Source organism: Mirounga leonina, unplaced genomic scaffold (genome assembly GCF_011800145.1).
Source record: "Mirounga leonina isolate KUSES-001 unplaced genomic scaffold, KU_Mleo_1.0 Mir_201, whole genome shotgun sequence".
NCBI classification, from domain to species: Eukaryota; Metazoa; Chordata; class Mammalia; order Carnivora; family Phocidae; genus Mirounga; species Mirounga leonina.
In genome coordinates this window covers 7,331,330-7,349,665 of record NW_023270504.1, presented here as the reverse complement: position 1 = coordinate 7,349,665, position 18,336 = coordinate 7,331,330, and the positions used below count along the sequence as shown (strand labels likewise).

The 18,336-nt window shown below is 36.9% G+C and overlaps 1 protein-coding gene across 1 annotated transcript in view; it reads left to right on the top strand.

Moving 5' to 3' along the window:
* Nucleotides 1–14,066, top strand: part of STK38L (serine/threonine kinase 38 like) — an 82,818-nt gene extending 68,752 nt beyond the window's left edge. The window contains exons 6-14 of the mRNA XM_035028019.1: nt 1,843–1,966; nt 3,654–3,808; nt 4,166–4,268; nt 4,453–4,514; nt 7,083–7,200; nt 7,614–7,737; nt 8,705–8,800; nt 11,045–11,136; nt 11,238–14,066. Of these exons, the coding sequence (XP_034883910.1) occupies nt 1,843–1,966; nt 3,654–3,808; nt 4,166–4,268; nt 4,453–4,514; nt 7,083–7,200; nt 7,614–7,737; nt 8,705–8,800; nt 11,045–11,136; nt 11,238–11,365 (1,002 nt within the window). The 3' untranslated portion in view covers nt 11,366–14,066. The remainder of the gene's footprint in view (nt 1–1,842; nt 1,967–3,653; nt 3,809–4,165; nt 4,269–4,452; nt 4,515–7,082; nt 7,201–7,613; nt 7,738–8,704; nt 8,801–11,044; nt 11,137–11,237) is intronic.
* The last annotated feature ends 4,270 nt before the right edge of the window (nt 14,067–18,336 follow it).

The following is an 18,336-nucleotide window of genomic DNA, read 5'->3' as shown; positions in this document are numbered from 1 at the left end:
AAGTTGAAGAGTTTCTGACCACTGTTCGTTCCTATGCAGGGAAAATCTCACTGGAGCCCAAACATCAAGTCTGTTTTGCGTTTTGTTATTGTTTTCCCCCCTATATAAATTAATTTGCGTTTGCTACCATTGAATTTCATTTTAGAAAACCTTTTCCCACTCAATTCTAATATGTCATTATGTGAAGTGTTTATTACATTTATTTTAATACTAACCAGTGCACAAAGTAGCAGTTTATCTCCCTGATATTGTGGTACCAGATTACTATGTGTGATAACTTCCTATTCTTTGAAAACATGGGCCCATTTTGAAAACATCCTGTAATCTGACTTCAAGATATTTAAAAACAATCAAGTCAAGTTGATGACATAGTTTTTCCTGACAGCAGCAGATGCAACATCAAAGGCTTAAGGTTTTTCCTTTACTAATCTTAAAATGCTTTGTTGAAGGCAATAGGTAGGAATTTTGATACCATTGTTCACTTTATGAAACAGATCCAGAGAGATTCTGAGGTTTTTTCATGCCCAAAAGCAAGTTCTTAGTTTTCAACTGTTTTTCCTGTGCTTTGATCTCAGAGCATTTATTGTACCAGGTAATAAATACAGTAATCCCGAATATGACATTTTAAGCAGATCATATTTCATTACCATGAAAAGGCTTAGGAAATCTGGGTTCTCATGTGCTTTGGGCCAGAGTTCATAATGATGCACAATGAGAACAGCAAAAGGATAAAATCAAATATTATTGTTAATCTTTGAAGAGAACATATATAAATATATTAATGCAAAACATCTGAAAATTGATTATACCAACCCGATAAATTACTCAGTTTGTAAAATTTTCCAGTCTATAAAATGTTCATATAAAAGTATCCCTAGTATAATTGTATGTCTGACAAGTCAGCAGCAAAACCCCCAGAAGTTACACTAATTTGCTGTAGATCATGTTAATAGATATTATAGAGGCCTTATATTTAACAAAATAATATAGTTATTATAATTGACAAGATAATACAAAGTTATTATAAATGTTTCTACTTGTTAAAAAAAACCCAAATGTTTAAAAACCACATAAGGCCCCTTTTTTTTTAACTAATAGCACTTAAAAACAGTTTGCTAAGGACCCTGACTTTGTCATACCAACCTGTTAAGGCATTGCTTATTACTTTTTTTTTTTAAATTTTATTATGTTATGTTAGTCACCATACAATACATCATTAGTTTTTGATGTGGTGATCTTATTACTTTTAACTTTCAAAAGTCAGGCCAGGGGCACCTGGGTGGTTCAGTCAGTTAAGTGTTCGACTCTTGGTTTTGACTCAGATCTTGATCTCAGGATCATGATCTCAGGGTCATGAGATCTGACCCCGCATCAGGCCCTGAGCTCAGCACAGAGTCTGCTTGAGATTCCTTCCCCCTTCTCCTTCCCCATCTGCTCCTCCCCCTGCTTGCTCTTTCTCTCTTTCTCTCTCAAATAAATAAATAAATAAACCTTAAAAAAAAAGACCAGGGGCTGAAATTTATATAACAAAGCCAGGATCCTTGGCAAATAAGGATTCTGGTTGGAAAGTTTTTGGACTAAGCATTTTTCTACTTCAGAGGCCTCAGCTTTCTGTAATGTACCTGTAGATCCCACCTTTTCAGGCCTAAAGATAAACTCTAAAATACACCATTTCCTGAGGTTCTCCATATATAATGAGGATCTGAACATGCGTATATATTTCAAATCTTTTCTAGAACTCCCCCTTTCCTTCATGACTGTTACGGAATTGGATGGTAAGAGGTAAACTTGAAAAAATGTGTAATGTGTTGCAATTATTTTTTTCAAAATACATTCATCTAGGTGGCCCATATCCGAGCAGAAAGAGATATTTTGGTAGAAGCAGATGGTGCCTGGGTGGTGAAGATGTTTTACAGTTTTCAAGATAAGAGGAACCTTTATCTGATCATGGAGTTTCTCCCTGGAGGTAAAAACAAACGTAATAGCAATGACAGACTGAACACAAGCACATCTTTATATGTAATTATTATCCTGTTTGTTAGGTTTACTGTCCTATTCCTAGCAGTCATGGTTTTCCGTAGTCCCTCCCATAATAATGCTAATTTTCACCACAAATCAGATTATTTTGAAGGAATAATAAATGCACATTTTAAATACTACCAGTTTGGGTTTACAGGGTATAATTAGTTAGATTGTTGCAGGTCTAGAGTTAGGAACAATAAGTCACTAAAGAGAAAGACAACCCAATGGGCAAATGATAGACAATATATAGAAGAGAAACTCTAGCAGGTCTATAAATACATAGGAAAATGTTCAACTCTGTTCATATTCAGGGAAATGCAAATTAAAACAAAAATGAGCTACCACACATAACTGATTAGTAAGAACATTAAGAGTCTGATGAGGCTGTGGGAGAAACTGGCCTCTCTTGTATCTAAATTAATCTCTAACTCTTACAGAGAGCAATTCATAGATACCAGTGAAGTTGAAAGTGCATGCGTCCTACAATCCAGCAATTTTACAACTAGTGTATTCCCCAGAGATTCTCCCAGACACATGCACAAGAGACCTGCGAGACCACTGAAGCATTGTTGTGATAGTGAAAAACTGCAAGCAAGATAAGTGTCCATCAGTAGAATGGATAAATAAAATGTGGCATAATTATGTGCTGAAATATTTTACAGCAGTTAAAAGTCAGGAGCTCTATCCATTTCAATAAGAAGAGCTCAGAAACAGTGGAGTAAGAAAGCAAGCTGTGGAATTATATGTACAGTTGATATCATTTATGGAATTTTAAAAAATTTTGAAAGACTGTAATTTCATAGATTAAGATAGATGTATATGAAAACATATTTTAAAAATAAGCTAGAAGGGTACCCACCAAACCAAGTCCATGATAATGGTTACTCAGCAAAAAGGGAAGGGGGAATAAAATGGGATAGAGGACAAAGAACACCTTTACATGTCTTTTTTTTAAGACTCGAAGTATCATAAAAAATACTAACAGTTGTCAGCTCTGAGTTGTAAGTTCACCATTGTTTATTCTTTGCCCCTTTTTAAAGAAAAAATTCCTTGAAAGTAAAAGAATATCTTTTAGTGGGATAATGTTTTATTTTTGATGGACTCCATTGTTTATTCTTTGCCTGTTTTTAAAGAAAAAATTTCTTGAAAGTAAAAGAATATCTTTTAGTGGGATAATGTTTTATTTTTGATGGACTCCATTGTTTATTCTTTGCCTGTTTTTAAAGAAAAAATTCCTTGAAAGTAAAAGAATATCTTGTAGTGGGATAATGTTTTGTTTTTGATGGACTGAAGAGCTCTGAACATTTTTGAAACTTGAATTTGAAAGACTATATCCCATTTCCAGGCGTGCTTACTCTGATTCATTTTCTCAGTTCAGCATATTTTCCTCGGTAACTTAGTCGGGATGTTGAGTGGTGGATATTACTTCATTATCACCTGCTTTCTACCTTAAAAGTCATTAAATGTCGTGAAACTTCTGCTAATGCAATGACACTTTTTTTACTTGGCTCCAGAGACGGTTGGAAGTGTACTGGGTGGGTCGTACAATGCAAAAATCAGGCATAGGTTGTACAGATACAGAGGAAGCTTGAGGTGTTTCTAATACATGATACTTGGTTTCCCTTATGTAGGTGACATGATGACATTGCTAATGAAGAAAGATACCTTGACAGAAGAGGAGACACAGTTCTACATTTCAGAGACTGTTCTAGCAATAGATGCAATCCACCAGTTGGGTTTCATCCATCGGGATATTAAACCAGACAACCTTTTACTGGACGCCAAGGTATGTGAAGAAACTGGTGAATTATTGGGTTGCTGATTCTTTTATGGAGTAATGGAGCTGATTTTGTGATTGAATGGGCAACTACCATTCATATTATTGCTCAACTACGTGATGTCATAGAATGATGTGATGAGAGAAGACTCGAGTGAACTGACATCAAGGGAGGATGGCTGTATTTATCTTCTTCCATTTTCTACTTGTAAAAATCGTCGTCGTCAAATATTTATAATTTTACTTATCACCTGTAAGAATTCTTATAATGCTAAGAGTTTTTTATGATTGCTTTTAAAAGAAGATAAGGCTTTTGTTTCAAAGTTAATATAATCTCTTGATTTTACTGGATTTTTTTTTTTTTAGGGTCATGTAAAATTATCTGATTTTGGTTTATGCACGGGATTAAAGAAAGCTCATAGGACTGAATTCTATAGAAACCTTACACACAACCCGCCGAGTGACTTCTGTAAGTCTGATTTTTTTTTCCCTGGGTAACATAGTGTAGCTGATTTAATTCAGTATTGTTGAGCACTGAAAGTTCTCCTCCTCTCCTCACTCCTTAAACCAATGTATTTACATGTATATTTGTGAATTTGTTTTTTGGTGGAGTTTTTTCCCTCATGATTACAATTCTCTCTTATTGAAATTAGCATTTCAGAACATGAACTCAAAGAGAAAAGCAGAAACATGGAAGAAGAACAGGAGACAGCTGGTAAGTTAGCCATGTCTTTAAGAAAGGTTGCCCTGGTTCTAAAATTTCAGTGGGTTTTGCTTGATCATTTCCTATCTTCACAATGATTAGTACTTACTTTGTAGCAATGATAAAGCTGCTTCCTGGATCACATAGTTCTTTTAGTTTCTCTGTAACATTTCCTTGCCTGGAAAGTAAATGCTGATTTTTACTTTATGATTTAACTTTATAGCATTTTATGGCTCATACCTATGATTGAGTAATCTGTCTACTAGTAATTAGCACAATATAAAACTCACTGAGATGAGTGTGATTGTAGTGAATGCCTTGTGTGTTCCATTTTTCATACTTGTTCTGAAACAACAAACGCCAGTCAGCATAAGTAAAGTGGTTGTGTGTTTCTAAGAACTTCTTCATGGACAAAGTAAATAGGAAGTTTGGCATGTTAACAGATAAAACAGATGAAATAAAATTAGAAAGCAGACTTTACCACAGATAAACTTAACTACTCTTTTTGATGACAGTGGGATAAAACTACTTTTGCCCCACACTATTTCTCCTTTATTACTTAGTGAATATAAGAATTGTTTGCCCCTTTTCCTCTTCCCTTTAGCCTATTAACTAGGTCCACGAACATTCTCAGGGTTCGGAATGTGCCTTTTGACTGTTTTCCTGATCTCTTGTACAGCCCGGTACATTCAGACACTCTATAAATACTTGTTAAATTCAACCAAGTGATGAAAGGGAAATTAATTCAGCATTCCCTCTGAGTATTGGTGAGGTAAATAGACTGAAAGATAGTCTGATACCCTCTCCAACCAGATAATAAGACCTTTGCATGGTCGAACTCATTCTGTCAATGGCCCAAGTAATTAACTGCAAGCTTCCTGTGCTTGTAAAACATTTCAGTGTTTTTAAAAGTTAAAAAAAAAAAAAAAGAGTTTTAAAACTGTGGAGCTATGAATTAATGACAGAAACTTCCTTCTACTTTTAAATGTGCCATTTTCAGATCAGATTTTACCACTGAGAGAAGAATTGCAGTATTTCCTACTTTTAAGGGGAAAAATGAATACTGCTTAAAAATATGGTGGGAATTCGACTTACAGAGTACTCACAGGTGATTACTGCTGTCATGTTTTATATTCTTGTGGACATTATCATGACTTCTATCAATGTTTATTTACCAAGGGTGAAGTAGAGGGGACTCTTAGTATTTTGGGTAGGAAATCCTTTAGATCTTGTATCCGCCCCCCCCCCAACTAAATGCCAATCAGCAACCTCCCACCCCCACCCCTCAGGTCCTTGAAATGAGAAAATCTGCTGGCACTCATTTTCAAGTGGTCCCTAGCATACTGCCCTTAATTGAGAACTACTGCCTTAAAGAAATCATTTTTGTAAGATTTTATATGAATTAAGAATGAAACACTCCATTGCTTTCTAATGGATAAGCAGTGCCCTGGAATTAGGTTTATAATGAAAATACCTGATGTTTATATATAGTAGCTTGTAGTTTCCAAACCACATTCCTTTTCTTGTTTCATCCTCCTATCAACTGTGTTAGGACTGTATTATTACTCCAGTTTTCTGTAAGCAGAAGCTGAGGCTCAGATGGGTTGAGTCACTTGCCCGAGAACATATCAGTTGTGAGTGGTGGACTCAGGCCCACTGGGTTCAACCTCTTTATTCTTTTTGAAATGGGATTGTTAACCTTAAAAATAAAACAATTCTTTTACCAGCAAAAATGGGTTTATTCGGGAATAACAGAGAATTGCAATTTGGGACAGGCAAGCTGTGGCAAAACCATTGGCAACTCCAACAAAAAAGAAGAAAAATGGTATTTTAAGAGAAGAAGGAGGATTTGAAAGGAGCTGTTTTGAGCAAAAGTCCATTGGAGAAAAGCAAGAGTTGAGGGTGGTGAAGGTCTCTCCTTGGCTGAGTTGCAGGGTAGTTGCTTTCTCATAGGAGATGCAGTGTGTATCTTTCCCTGTTGGGGCCCATAATTGGTGATTCTTTCCCTGTTGATGATTCCTCTGATGGGGTCTGTAATTGACAGTCCCTCCTGTAACTGACAGCGAGTAGTACAGAAGTATAGCTCCCCCTTCTAGCATCCCAAGTCCACGTTAGTGAGCTGTCCTTTTATTAATTTTCACAGGACTTAGGGCTAAATATATAAATAATTTAGTTGAGCTTCTTGGGCAGGGGTCAGAAATCGTATCTTTTTTTTTTTTTTTAAGATTTTATTTATTTATTCATGAGAGACAGAGAGAGAGAGAGAGAGAAGCAGAGGGAGAAGGCGGCTCCCAGGGAGCCCGATGCGGGACTCGATCCCAGGACTCTGGGATCATGACCTGAGCCGAAGGCAGACGCTTAACCGTCTGAGCCACCCAGGCGCCCACAGAAATCGTATCTTAAATAACATATTATCTGACTTGGTACCTGTCACTAAGCTCTCTACATGGTAAACATGCAAAACAAGTATTGAATGAAAATTTAACTGCTGTATTTATTGCTTTTTCCAGTAGTGAGCCATACTCAGATCTTTCAAACATATATTTAAGAATGCTGGTTTGATAAGCTCTTCCTTTGCAGGCATATTCCACAGTTGGGACACCAGATTACATTGCTCCAGAAGTATTCATGCAGACTGGTTACAACAAATTGTGTGACTGGTGGTCTTTGGGAGTGATTATGTATGAAATGCTAATAGGTATGTCTTATCATTTGTTTATGTACATACTATATAAATTTCTGTGAGTGCCACTGATTGAACATATTACAGATATCATGGGCTAAAATGACTGAACTTTTTGACATCCCCCACTGTCAACAGTGATAAATACCAGTGAGCTCTGTAGAGATTCAGGAAAAGGGCATTTAACCAGAACTCCCAGAGTGTCAAAGTTGTATCTACATGGTCTTTCGGATAAAGGGGGTGATGCTTTGAATCCTTTATTTTATTGCCTTTATTAGCAATTTTATTATAAATTGATGAATGGTGACATTTTTTATTGTTGAATAGAACACTTCCAGCTAATTTTCTTTTCCTATGGCACATAGACAGTAGGTAGAGTATATTTGATTATTAAAGATGATAAAACTTGTGTTTTCTCGCATATGCAGGATATCCGCCTTTCTGCTCTGAAACTCCTCAAGAAACATACAGAAAAGTGATGAACTGGAAAGAAACTTTGGTATTTCCTCCAGAGGTACCTATATCTGAGAAAGCCAAGGACTTAATTCTTAGGTTAGTGGTTAAATCCCTAGAGGAGTTTATGGTATTTTAAAATTTCACAGGTATCTAAAAAGATCGAACTGCCCATTTTACTCTCGTGGGAGGAAAAGGACCACCACTGATCTATACAGTCAAAGAGATCAATAAAGAAAATGTGTTTTTTAAAAACTGCAAACAATTAAAAGGAAACATGCAGTAAAAAAAAAGAAAGAGTTAAGAAGAGGAAAGGTGTCTTGTATCATTTCAAAGGTCACTCCTGTTGGTACGCAATGACCCTATTTCATTAAAGGGAAAAGGGAAAATAAATTGTTAGTAGCAGTTCATATCACAAGTCTATATATGAAATTGTTTCTAAGCAAAGGATTTCATTTTGTTTCTCAACTAAGATGAAGTTTGGTAAGGAATATAAATTGGGACAACCTATGAGAATAGCTAATTGATGGCATATTATCAAAAATCTTTAAACTGTATATGACCTTTGACCCAGTAATTCTAGGAATTTTCTTATGCAGATAATTAGATGTGTGTAAAGATATAGGGAGAATATGTTTATCATGATATGTTTTTAGTAATGAACAGTTGAAAGCTAAGTGTTCAACAAGAGTGGACTGGCTAAATAAACTGTAATATTTCCACATGCAAATTCTAGAATATGAAGTTATAGAAAAATATACAATGACTTTGGGAAGTTTTCTCAGTATATTAAATGACAAGAATCGCCCTAAAACAGTAACTACTGTACTAACATGTATTTTAAAAATTGCAATAAAAGACTAAAAGGAAATGGCTTAAAACTGTTTACAGTGGTTCTCCCTGTCCAGTGCAATTACAGAGGATTTCTGTTCTCTCCCACATTTCCCACAAGAAACAGAGCTGACTTTGGTAAACAGAGAAAAAAATGAAATGTTTGAAAAAAAATGCAAATAGGGTACTTTAGGTGTAATTTGCATATGATCATTTCTCTGTTTCCATTTTCTAGATTTTGTATTGATTCTGAAAACAGAATTGGAAATAGTGGAGTAGAAGAAATAAAAGGTCATCCTTTTTTTGAAGGTGTAGACTGGGGGCACATCAGGTACGCTCATAGGCTTCGAATGGGAGAGATTTAAGTAAAAACGTTTGTTTTTTACTACGTTTAGCAATTAATTTGTCTCTGATTCTGCTAAATACAAGAAGTAACACTGTTACGATAAGCCCTCATTTTTGTCCTATTCTATCATACTGTATACTGTTCCTCTCTGTCATATACCATCTTCTTTATAAAGTTATAAGAAGACACAGTCCCTTTTTTAAACACTGTGGGAAAAGGGAAATGATGCAAGTAACTTTTAAGAATTTGCCTGTAGTTGTTACTTGTAAGCATTGGCCTTTATTCAGTTTGTGGCCAAAGTACCTTCAGTAGATCTGTGACAGTACTGAAACATAAAACCAATCATGCTGTTTTCTTCCTTCCCTTTGTACTTAGAATATAATTAAGGCAGCGTAGCTGCTTTCAGGACTGTGGGGTGTGGCTCTTCCCTCATCTGCCCCAGTGGCATCTTATATGGTCTTTCCCACTCCTCCCACCTCAGGGCTTTGCCATTTGCTCTTCATTCTGCCTGAAACGCTCTTCTCTCCCTGCTCCTTGCTGTCCCCACTCCCGCCCCGCCGGGCCAGCTCCTGTTCATTATCCTTTGAGACAGCTAAGGAGTCACTTGCTCCACGCAGGTCTTCACTGGAACTCCCACTGTGTGCCAGGCACTCGACCTGTTGTAATAGTAACTCATTTTTTTTTGACCACTTATTATATGTCCAGCACTGTTCTAAGGGCTTTATGTGCATTTTTTCTCTCATCCTCATAATACACCTTAAAAAATAGGTACCATTATGATGTCTCTTTTACAAATGAGGAAGCTAAAGCACAGAGAAGTAATTTGCCTACAATGCCACAGCTAGTAAATAATCTAGCTGGAATTTCTCACTAGAATTGGACCCCTGGGTGTCCTGGTTCTTAACTGCTATGCCGCATTATGCGGGACATACCTCATCTCATTGAACGGAACGACGATTCCCCGCTTAGAGTTGGAAGGACGCTTAGAGCCCACTAGTGCAATCTCTTGCTTTGATAGTAAGGGAACAGTCGCAGAGCAGGGACTAGCCTGCCTCAGGTCATGCTGCTAGTTAATGACAGGAGATTCCATCTTAGGACACCAGAGTCTATGGTTCTTGTCACTAAAGTAATATAAATTTATTAAGTTACCACATTAAGTATAAATAAGTTGGAATGATTCTGGGAAAAATACTCAGGCTTTTAGATAACAGGCTTTGTTCACTTGTCACCTAATACATCCAGTTAAGTGTATTTGTGAAAAAAATAGAAGCAATAAAAATGGATAGCTTCTTTTAGCTATTTCTATTTTTAAACATTTTTAGCATGATAAGGTATTTTCATGACTGATTTTTTTAACCTAATTTCCCTGATTGCCTTAAAATTTATATGACAGAAGATTTTGGATTTAAATTTCATTGCAAATGTGTAGTCCTTTGCACTCCTTAATTTCCCAAAGGGTTTTTTGTTTTTCAAGTGTCTTTGTTTTTTATTTTTATTTATTTATTTATTTATTTTAAAGATTTATTTATTTATTTGAGAGAGCGAGAATGAGAGAGAGAGAGTACATGAGTGGGGGAGGGTCAGAGGGAGAAGCAGGCTCCTCACTGAGTAGGGAGCCCGATGCGGGACTCGATCCCGGGACTCCGGGATCATGACCTGAGCCAAAGGCAGTCACTTAACCAACTGAGCCACCCAGGCGCCCGAGTGTCTTTGTTTTTTAAAGTAATCTCTACACCCAGTGTGGGGCTCGAACTCATGACCCTGAGACCAAGAGTCAAATGCTGTACTGTCGTCTGAGCCAGCCAGACGCCCCCCAAATGACTTTTAATTTATGGATCCTCTAGTAGAAGAATTCTATTCCTGAATTACTTAGCTAGGATCCAGTGCCCACAATAGTCAGCATACATTATGTAATTATAAAATTGTTTGAACAAAATCTCTTCTATTCTACTTTCCCTTTCATTAGCTCTTATTTTTGCCCTTTAAACAAAACAGCATGAAAAAGTCTGGGTACAAAGAAATAAAAATTCCAAGTAAATGGTCTTGTTTTCATAAAATATTATAGTCAACCATGACATCCACTTAACAGTCTTCAAGTCCACAATAAATTTCCTTGGCTCCTCTAATATCTATAGCACAGCAAGCAGAATTTGCAAGTAGAATTATTTTTGGAAAATTAAAGAGTTCAAGAAAATTTACCATGCTACTACTCAACCCTTTTTTTTATAGGGAGAGGCCAGCAGCAATCCCTATAGAAATCAAAAGCATTGATGATACTTCAAATTTCGATGACTTTCCCGAATCTGATATTTTACAACCAGGTAAGATCCTCTACAGCTAACACAATTCACAGTCTGTAAAGATGCCGACATGTTCACTAATGAAATTCCTTTGCTCTTGGTTAATTTTCCTATCTTTCTAGTGCCAAACACCACAGAACCGGACTACAAATCCAAAGACTGGGTTTTTCTCAATTATACCTATAAAAGGTTCGAAGGGTTGACTCAGCGTGGCTCTATCCCCACCTACATGAAAGCTGGAAAATTATGAATAAAGATCACGTTCGCCCACAACCAAGAGAACTCAGGTAGCTGCATCACCAGGCTTGCTTGGCGTAGATAACAATACACTGAAACACTCCCGAAGACGGTGGTGCTTACGACTACAAGAGGAAATTCTACAGGATTAGGATTTCTAAGACTACTACAGGAATTGGTTGGCAGTGCCAGCTGGCTTTTTTTTTTTAATATTTTATTATTTTTGTTAACTTTATTATACGAAGGTACTGGAATAAAAGAGACGTACATCCCTTTGTAACTGCACTGCCTACATGCGTATTAAGGTCCATTCTGCCTGTGTGTACTGTAACACCTCTGGTCAGTTCAGGAGAAACATATCATTTAAAGCAACATAGGCTAACCTGTAGGTCACACTGCAGTATCGCTGTCTTACTGCAAGTCTTATGGGTCTAGATAATCCAAAAAAGCCATCTTCCATAGTCGGTGTTGGAACACTTGCCCTACTGGTTTGGACATCTATAGAATGAATAGACATGAAGACAATTTCTGTAATGGTTTTAAGAAATTTTAAAAAGGAAATACACTGGTTATTTAAAAAATAGACTTTATCATCATGGTATTTCACCAACTGCACAGTCAGGAGTGACAAGTTTATAATAAGGAGGAAGTTTAACACCTTCACTCAAGCACTCCACTAATATATTTACTTTGCATTCAGAGATACTGATGACCTTTATATACGTAGTCTGTATACTCATAGGGAGATGTACTGTATTATATAAAATGTAAAGTTGCTTTTCTTGTGACAAAAGGACTTCTTTTTTAACAAGAGGACATGGCATTATTTTGATTTGATTATGGTGAGTTGAATTTAAGAAATGACCATGACGGCTGCTTGTAGAACTGGTGTATTTTTATTAAACTATTTTTTTAAATGTCAAACTTCTGATCATGGAAATGGACTTGTAGAGAACAAAGAGCTATCTACTTTGGTTTTCTAGAAAGTTGTTACATATCATGGCCGGTTAACTTTTCTTTCTTTTGGTGAAAATTTTTCCTTTGGTAGTACTTGTATTATTGTGCCATTATTTTCTTACACTCCAAATGTACCAAAGATCCTGAACAGAGTGGATGTTCACAATTGAGGAGAATTTTCCTTTCCTGTGGGAATGCCATATTCAGACACGACAGATCTTTGATAGAGGTCAGCTTATTCAAGGGCAATATTGTTCATGTTCAGCTACATCACTGTGGTTGACGTTCGTGGAATTAAGGAAGTAAATGCAGGCGGGGGGCGGGGGCGGGCGCGGGGGAGGTTGTAATGAGGATAGGGGAGATGATGTCAGCATAAAATTCTTTAGCTGTTTCCCGAAGAATTAAGTCATCTTTTCTAGCTCAACATTTTATTCTAAAATGACTCTCTGAGGTTTTGGTTTCATAACTACTAGTTAAGGAACAATACTTTATCAAAGAATGGCCTAATGTTTGTCTTAACTGTTAATTGATAGAGAGTGTTTTAAAGATACAACAATTATAACCATGATCTGTGATCAAAATCGAAAGTGATGGTTTATTTGTAGCTATGTTCTTCTTCATGGGGAAGAACTGCACAGGATCATTATGCAAATCTACAGAAGCTTTTGTAAATGCTGCCGCTAGGTAGCTCCACGATGTTTCAACAAGGCCATCCTGGTTGGTTGGTTGGTTGGTTGGCGGTTTTTCTCCCCACTGTTCTCTCTCTTTCCTTCTTCTTTCCATTCTTTCTAGTATTTGTTTGGTACTTACTATGTGTTCATCTAATAGTTCATCTCCATTTTTCTCATTTGGATCATGTGGCTGAGTATCTAGGAGAGAGAACTATTAAAATTTTGGGGTTATCTCAATTTGACCAGCTCTGGTTCTTCTAATTATAACTCCCTCTAATTTTAAAAAAATCTGTAACTGCTGCTCAGTTTTATGAGATTTTCTCACCCCAACCTCATCCCCTCTTTAAAAAAAAAAAAAAAAAAAGACTCTTTTGCTAGTGTGATAGTGAATGAGTAAAATAGGAGGAAACTGCATCATTCTCTAGTTGTAATATGGTAATTATTCTAGTATAGAAAAATGTCATTAATTCAAGTTGACGGGGGTGGGGGGGTTCACATAATGGAACTGAATTACCTAAGTTTGCTTTTTAATCGAATAAGAGGAGAGCATATTGGTTTTCATCTCCCTCATTTTTATTAGCAGGAAGAACTTGGAAATAGTTATGATTTCTTGGCAGTGGAAGGGCAGTTCTGGAAAGTTTACTTTGTTTAGAGTCTCATTTTTCCCTGGAGTTGACAGAGTGATTCACAATCTTTGGGGTTTCCTTCTCGTCACAAGCATTTCTTAAGTGCCTATTTAAAGCAATTAAAGACTGTGTCTGCCCTTTGGAAGCTAAGAATTTGATTCATGATGCAAATTAGCCAGATAATTTGCAAAGTACTCTTGAGATTGAATTTTTCCTATTATACACTTACCATATTTCAGGTGAACCATTTAATTTAAATGACAAAACCCTATCTAATCAACTGGGCATAATGACATTTTCTTTAAATTAGACTCTATTTTGAATTAAAGAGTTTTATTATAAACTGTGTGTTTTTGGTTTTTCTAAGTATATAGAAAGCTTGTAAAATTCAGATATATTGATTTCCTGATTTAATGTAGACTTTGACTTTTTTATTAAAAAAAACTTTGTATTAAAGCAAGTTATGTTATTTTTCTTTTATGCTTTTCTTACTAACGTAGTTTAAATCTTTAAATTTATTGAAGCATAGTGCTATCTGAAACAAGGACTTTCTTATAAATCAACCTTTTCTGAGTGAAATGGCTGATTTAATAAGCTAGTAGTTGAATGGAAAATAACATGTGGAAAACTCCCAACTTCCTTTGGTTGCTAAGGCTTAAGATAGGGTTTCTCATTTATTTCTATAATAGCATACTACTTCTGTTTTTAAAACATCTGTATATCTTTGTGTAAGTCTGTAAATTTAAAAATATTTTTAATTTCATTTATTTTTGATGTTTTACTGTAGACAACCTTTAGACAATCAAACAATATCTACTGGCAAAAGAACCAGCTATCCATCTTTTGATGATCTATAAATTAATGAGTTGAGATTTTAATCAGGAGAGAGGGACCTAGCAACTAAACACATTTGCTATGAGGTGTTAAGTTTCAGAACATTCAGAACAACTGTTTTGTATAACCATGACTATTTCCTCTCGTCTTTATTTAACATTTATTTTCTCTTTAGAAGTGCACTTATTTCTGAAAAGTTTTAATGAAACATTTAGAACAAACATAAATACGAAACACTTGGGACTCCTAGATATATTTTAGATTTTTAAAAAATGTGAGGGCATATTGCCACTTCAAGAAGAAATGAAGTAATAAAAATAGTTCTTAGTTATTTTTTAAAAAGCAATATAAATTATTCAGCAGTTGTCTAGAAAAAGTGATCATCGGGCTGTCAAGTTCTGTGTTTAGTTACTGAATTTCAAAAAAATGTTTTGGTGGCATGAGGCCTTTTTCATTGAAGGTAAGAAAAGAATAAAAACTATGTTTTTTATTTCTGTTGGTGAGGTGTTTTGGTTTTATATTCAACTTTTGAGACAGGTGTTATCCAAAACCCAAGAAAGACTCTTCTGTAAATATATGCAAACTTCACACTTAAATATCACATCAAGAATGCAATATCTGAAGTTTCAATTGTATTATGTTTAAACAATCAAGATAGTTGTACAGGTTTGTACATAACTACCCCAAAATCAATTTGCAAGCAGAATTGAAATTGAAAATGCCTCAGAATGGCATGGAAACTAGTAATCAGAGTGGCCTAGGTACCCAAGTACCATTACGTCCTGTCCCGTGGAAGACACTGATAAGCAGTCATGCTACTCTTTCCACCACGCTCAGACGGGGCCAGTCAGAATCCTGCTCATCCTAGAGGTATGCTCCTAACTGTTCCTGACTTACATCGTCTCAATAATGCCATTGTTAAGACAAAACAGTGAAAGCACTGAATGTGAAAATTTGGACATTGGAGCAAACTTGGAGACGAAGTGCATCTTTTTTCAAGAGCATCTTCTGATAAAAAGAACTTATATTTGTATACAAAATGCTTTCACTTACATTATTCATTTTGGTTATTACCACTACTCTGAAATAAACATAATTACCCTCATTTTACAAATGATGAACATGAGGCTGAGCGTGACTTACCCAGACACAGGTAATAAATTGCTCTTGAACCCAAGTCCAGTGCTCTTTTATTCCCCCCACATCACACAGCATGATGCTTCAGTGACAAATTGCCTCATGTGCTTCTAGACCTCAGAAAAATACTTGGGGAGCTAGTGACAGATTTGTCACGGGGTACTTTAGACTGCAAGTGTCAGAAGACGCAAGTCAAGATGGCTTCAACAATAAGGAAAATGATTATCTCATACAACGTGAAGACACAAGATAGGGAGTTTCCCCGGTAGTCAACTTAGCATCTCAAAAACAACATCAAGAATACAGGTTCTTTCCGTTTTACTACTTTTGTCATCCTCGGAGTGTTAGCTTTGTCCCTCGTCTTGTTTTTCAGAGGGGCTAAGTGGCTACAGAGACTCTAAGCATCAAGTCTTTCTACATGTAAGTCCCTAGAAACTAATTCTTGTGCGCCCTCTTTTTTAAGATCAAGGAAGATCTTTTCTAGAAGCATTCTAAGCAAAGTAACCTCCACATGTTATTGGCCATGATTATGTCATACATCCATTCCTACAAAAGTACCTGGCCTGGAACGGACTTAAAACTAATCAGGATTCACATCCCTGGTACTAGGGGGAGGCTTACCTAAAGCACACAGCCACCTGATACCAGAACCAGCTGGAGTTCTTTTAACAAGCTCCAAGGTAATCAAAAGGGTGCCACACATTTTTATAGCAATGCTTCTTACCTTAAGCCACTATACCTGGATTTTCTTGCTGGTTCTCCCATTGCTATGTTTGAGCTAGAAGCTGATCCATTAACGTCCATCCTGGCCCACCAAAAACAGGAGTACTAAGTACCACTGTGCTGGACCACAGCTCAGCCACTGCAATCCCAGTTTTCTTGTCCTTTGGAGAACCAAAAGTAGGGGTGGGTCTCTGGACCTTATACAGACAGAATAGATGTATGGCCCAATGACCAGAGTTTGGTCCGTTTAGTACTTTTGCCATCCCTCCCAACTCCTAATCATCTCTTCATTGGTCCACCTCCCCCACTGCTGTTACACCAATAAGAGAGACCCTCATCGATTTATTTCCCCAAGATCCAGCTAGGAGTGGGGTGGCCTAATTATTGGCTCAACTGCTTTGTCTAACTTGAGCAGATGGGCTTTAACTAATAGAAATCCAAACATTTCTCAGGTGAGATTGTGCTAACTACCATGATATTATCTTGGAACTGCTCTACTGTTCATATTAAGATACTCCTTATCAAACCCTTAAACATAGGATGACTTTTTTTAAGATTATTTTTTACTTGGAGAGAGAGAGAGTGGGGGGGGGGGGGCTGAGGCAGAGGGAGAGGGAGAATCTCAAGCAGACTCCCCCCTGAGTGCAGAGCCCTACGCAGGGCTCAATCTCACAACCCTGAGATCATGACCAGAGTCAAAACCAAGAGTCGGACACTTAACTGACTGAGCAACCCAGGTGTCCTAACATAGGATGACTTTTAAGTCTCTACCAAAGGGGAAACCCATAAGAGGAAAGGGAAACTGTCCTTAGCCTTTCTTGTCCTCTTGGGTAAGATAATCATGAACAGAACTTGAAGATCACTCCTGCCCAATTCCATATAATATGAGGAGGACTGAGGAGGACCTGGGATACCATACTTGTTTTAAGAGTGTCCAAAACTTGCAAAAGTAAAAATTAGTTCAGCTTTTGACACTTATACACACAAACATCATCTCTAAGGGAAAAAGAACATTAAGCAGTAACCATACATGAAGAGATGTCTGCACAACCATTCCCTCAGGCTTGTCCTATGTTTGTTCCTTTTTGTATTTTTCTCAGAATTTTAGTTTATTGCTACTTCTGGCCTCTGGCTAGTGGAAATATCCAACTTACCCCCACAACAATCTAGGCTTAGGAAACTTGATTTTTGACAAGTTGAAGCAATATTTCCTAGAATACTTAAATTGTCTCAAAATCAACTGATTTTGAAGTAGGGATTGAGAACTACTAACTCATAATCTCTAGGGGTGGGTCTGAAATTCTGTACTTTATCATGCACATCCAACTTTGGGAACCACGGAGCTAAGGAGAAAAGGACACTGGTTAGACTTTTCCAAAACGAAATAATACCCACCTCATCAGTTGCTGTGAGAACGTCTATATGAAGTGACGGGACCACAGCGGGTACAGCACAAGTCAGTGCTTATAGCAATGCCTGGCACATTGTAGGCGCTCTAGAGATATGTCTGAACAAACGAATTAAATAACTGCATTTTTGGTGGGCAGCCCTACTTTCCATCTAAAGCTGATCTCAAAATGTTCTCATTTTTAATAAAAACATAAAAGCATTGAAAAGGAACGTAGCTTTACTAAAGTTGTTTATTTCTCAGGGAAATAATGTAAGAGGGTTTGCATTACACAGTGAAGTTCCCTTAATACCCTTTTAAGAGATCTTTCTCAACTTTCCACTCCCCGTTTACTCTCATGAGTAAATCCTCCTGCACTTACCTTCTCTGCATTCTCCTCCCCTTCATAAGCCAAGCTCAAGCTGATCTTCCCCATACCAGATGCCTACTATAGGTCTGTCTATTCATCTAAACACATTTGACCTCCCTGTTTGTCCCAGCTGTGCTCCCACTCATCAACCTGCTTAGCAAAAACAAGAATCTTCCCCAGGATGGACCCCCCATAGAATGCTGGGGGTGGGGGTGAAGGGAGAGTGGCACGGAAGAAGGGGTAGTTTTAAATATCAATAATTTATTTTCCCCTGTCACT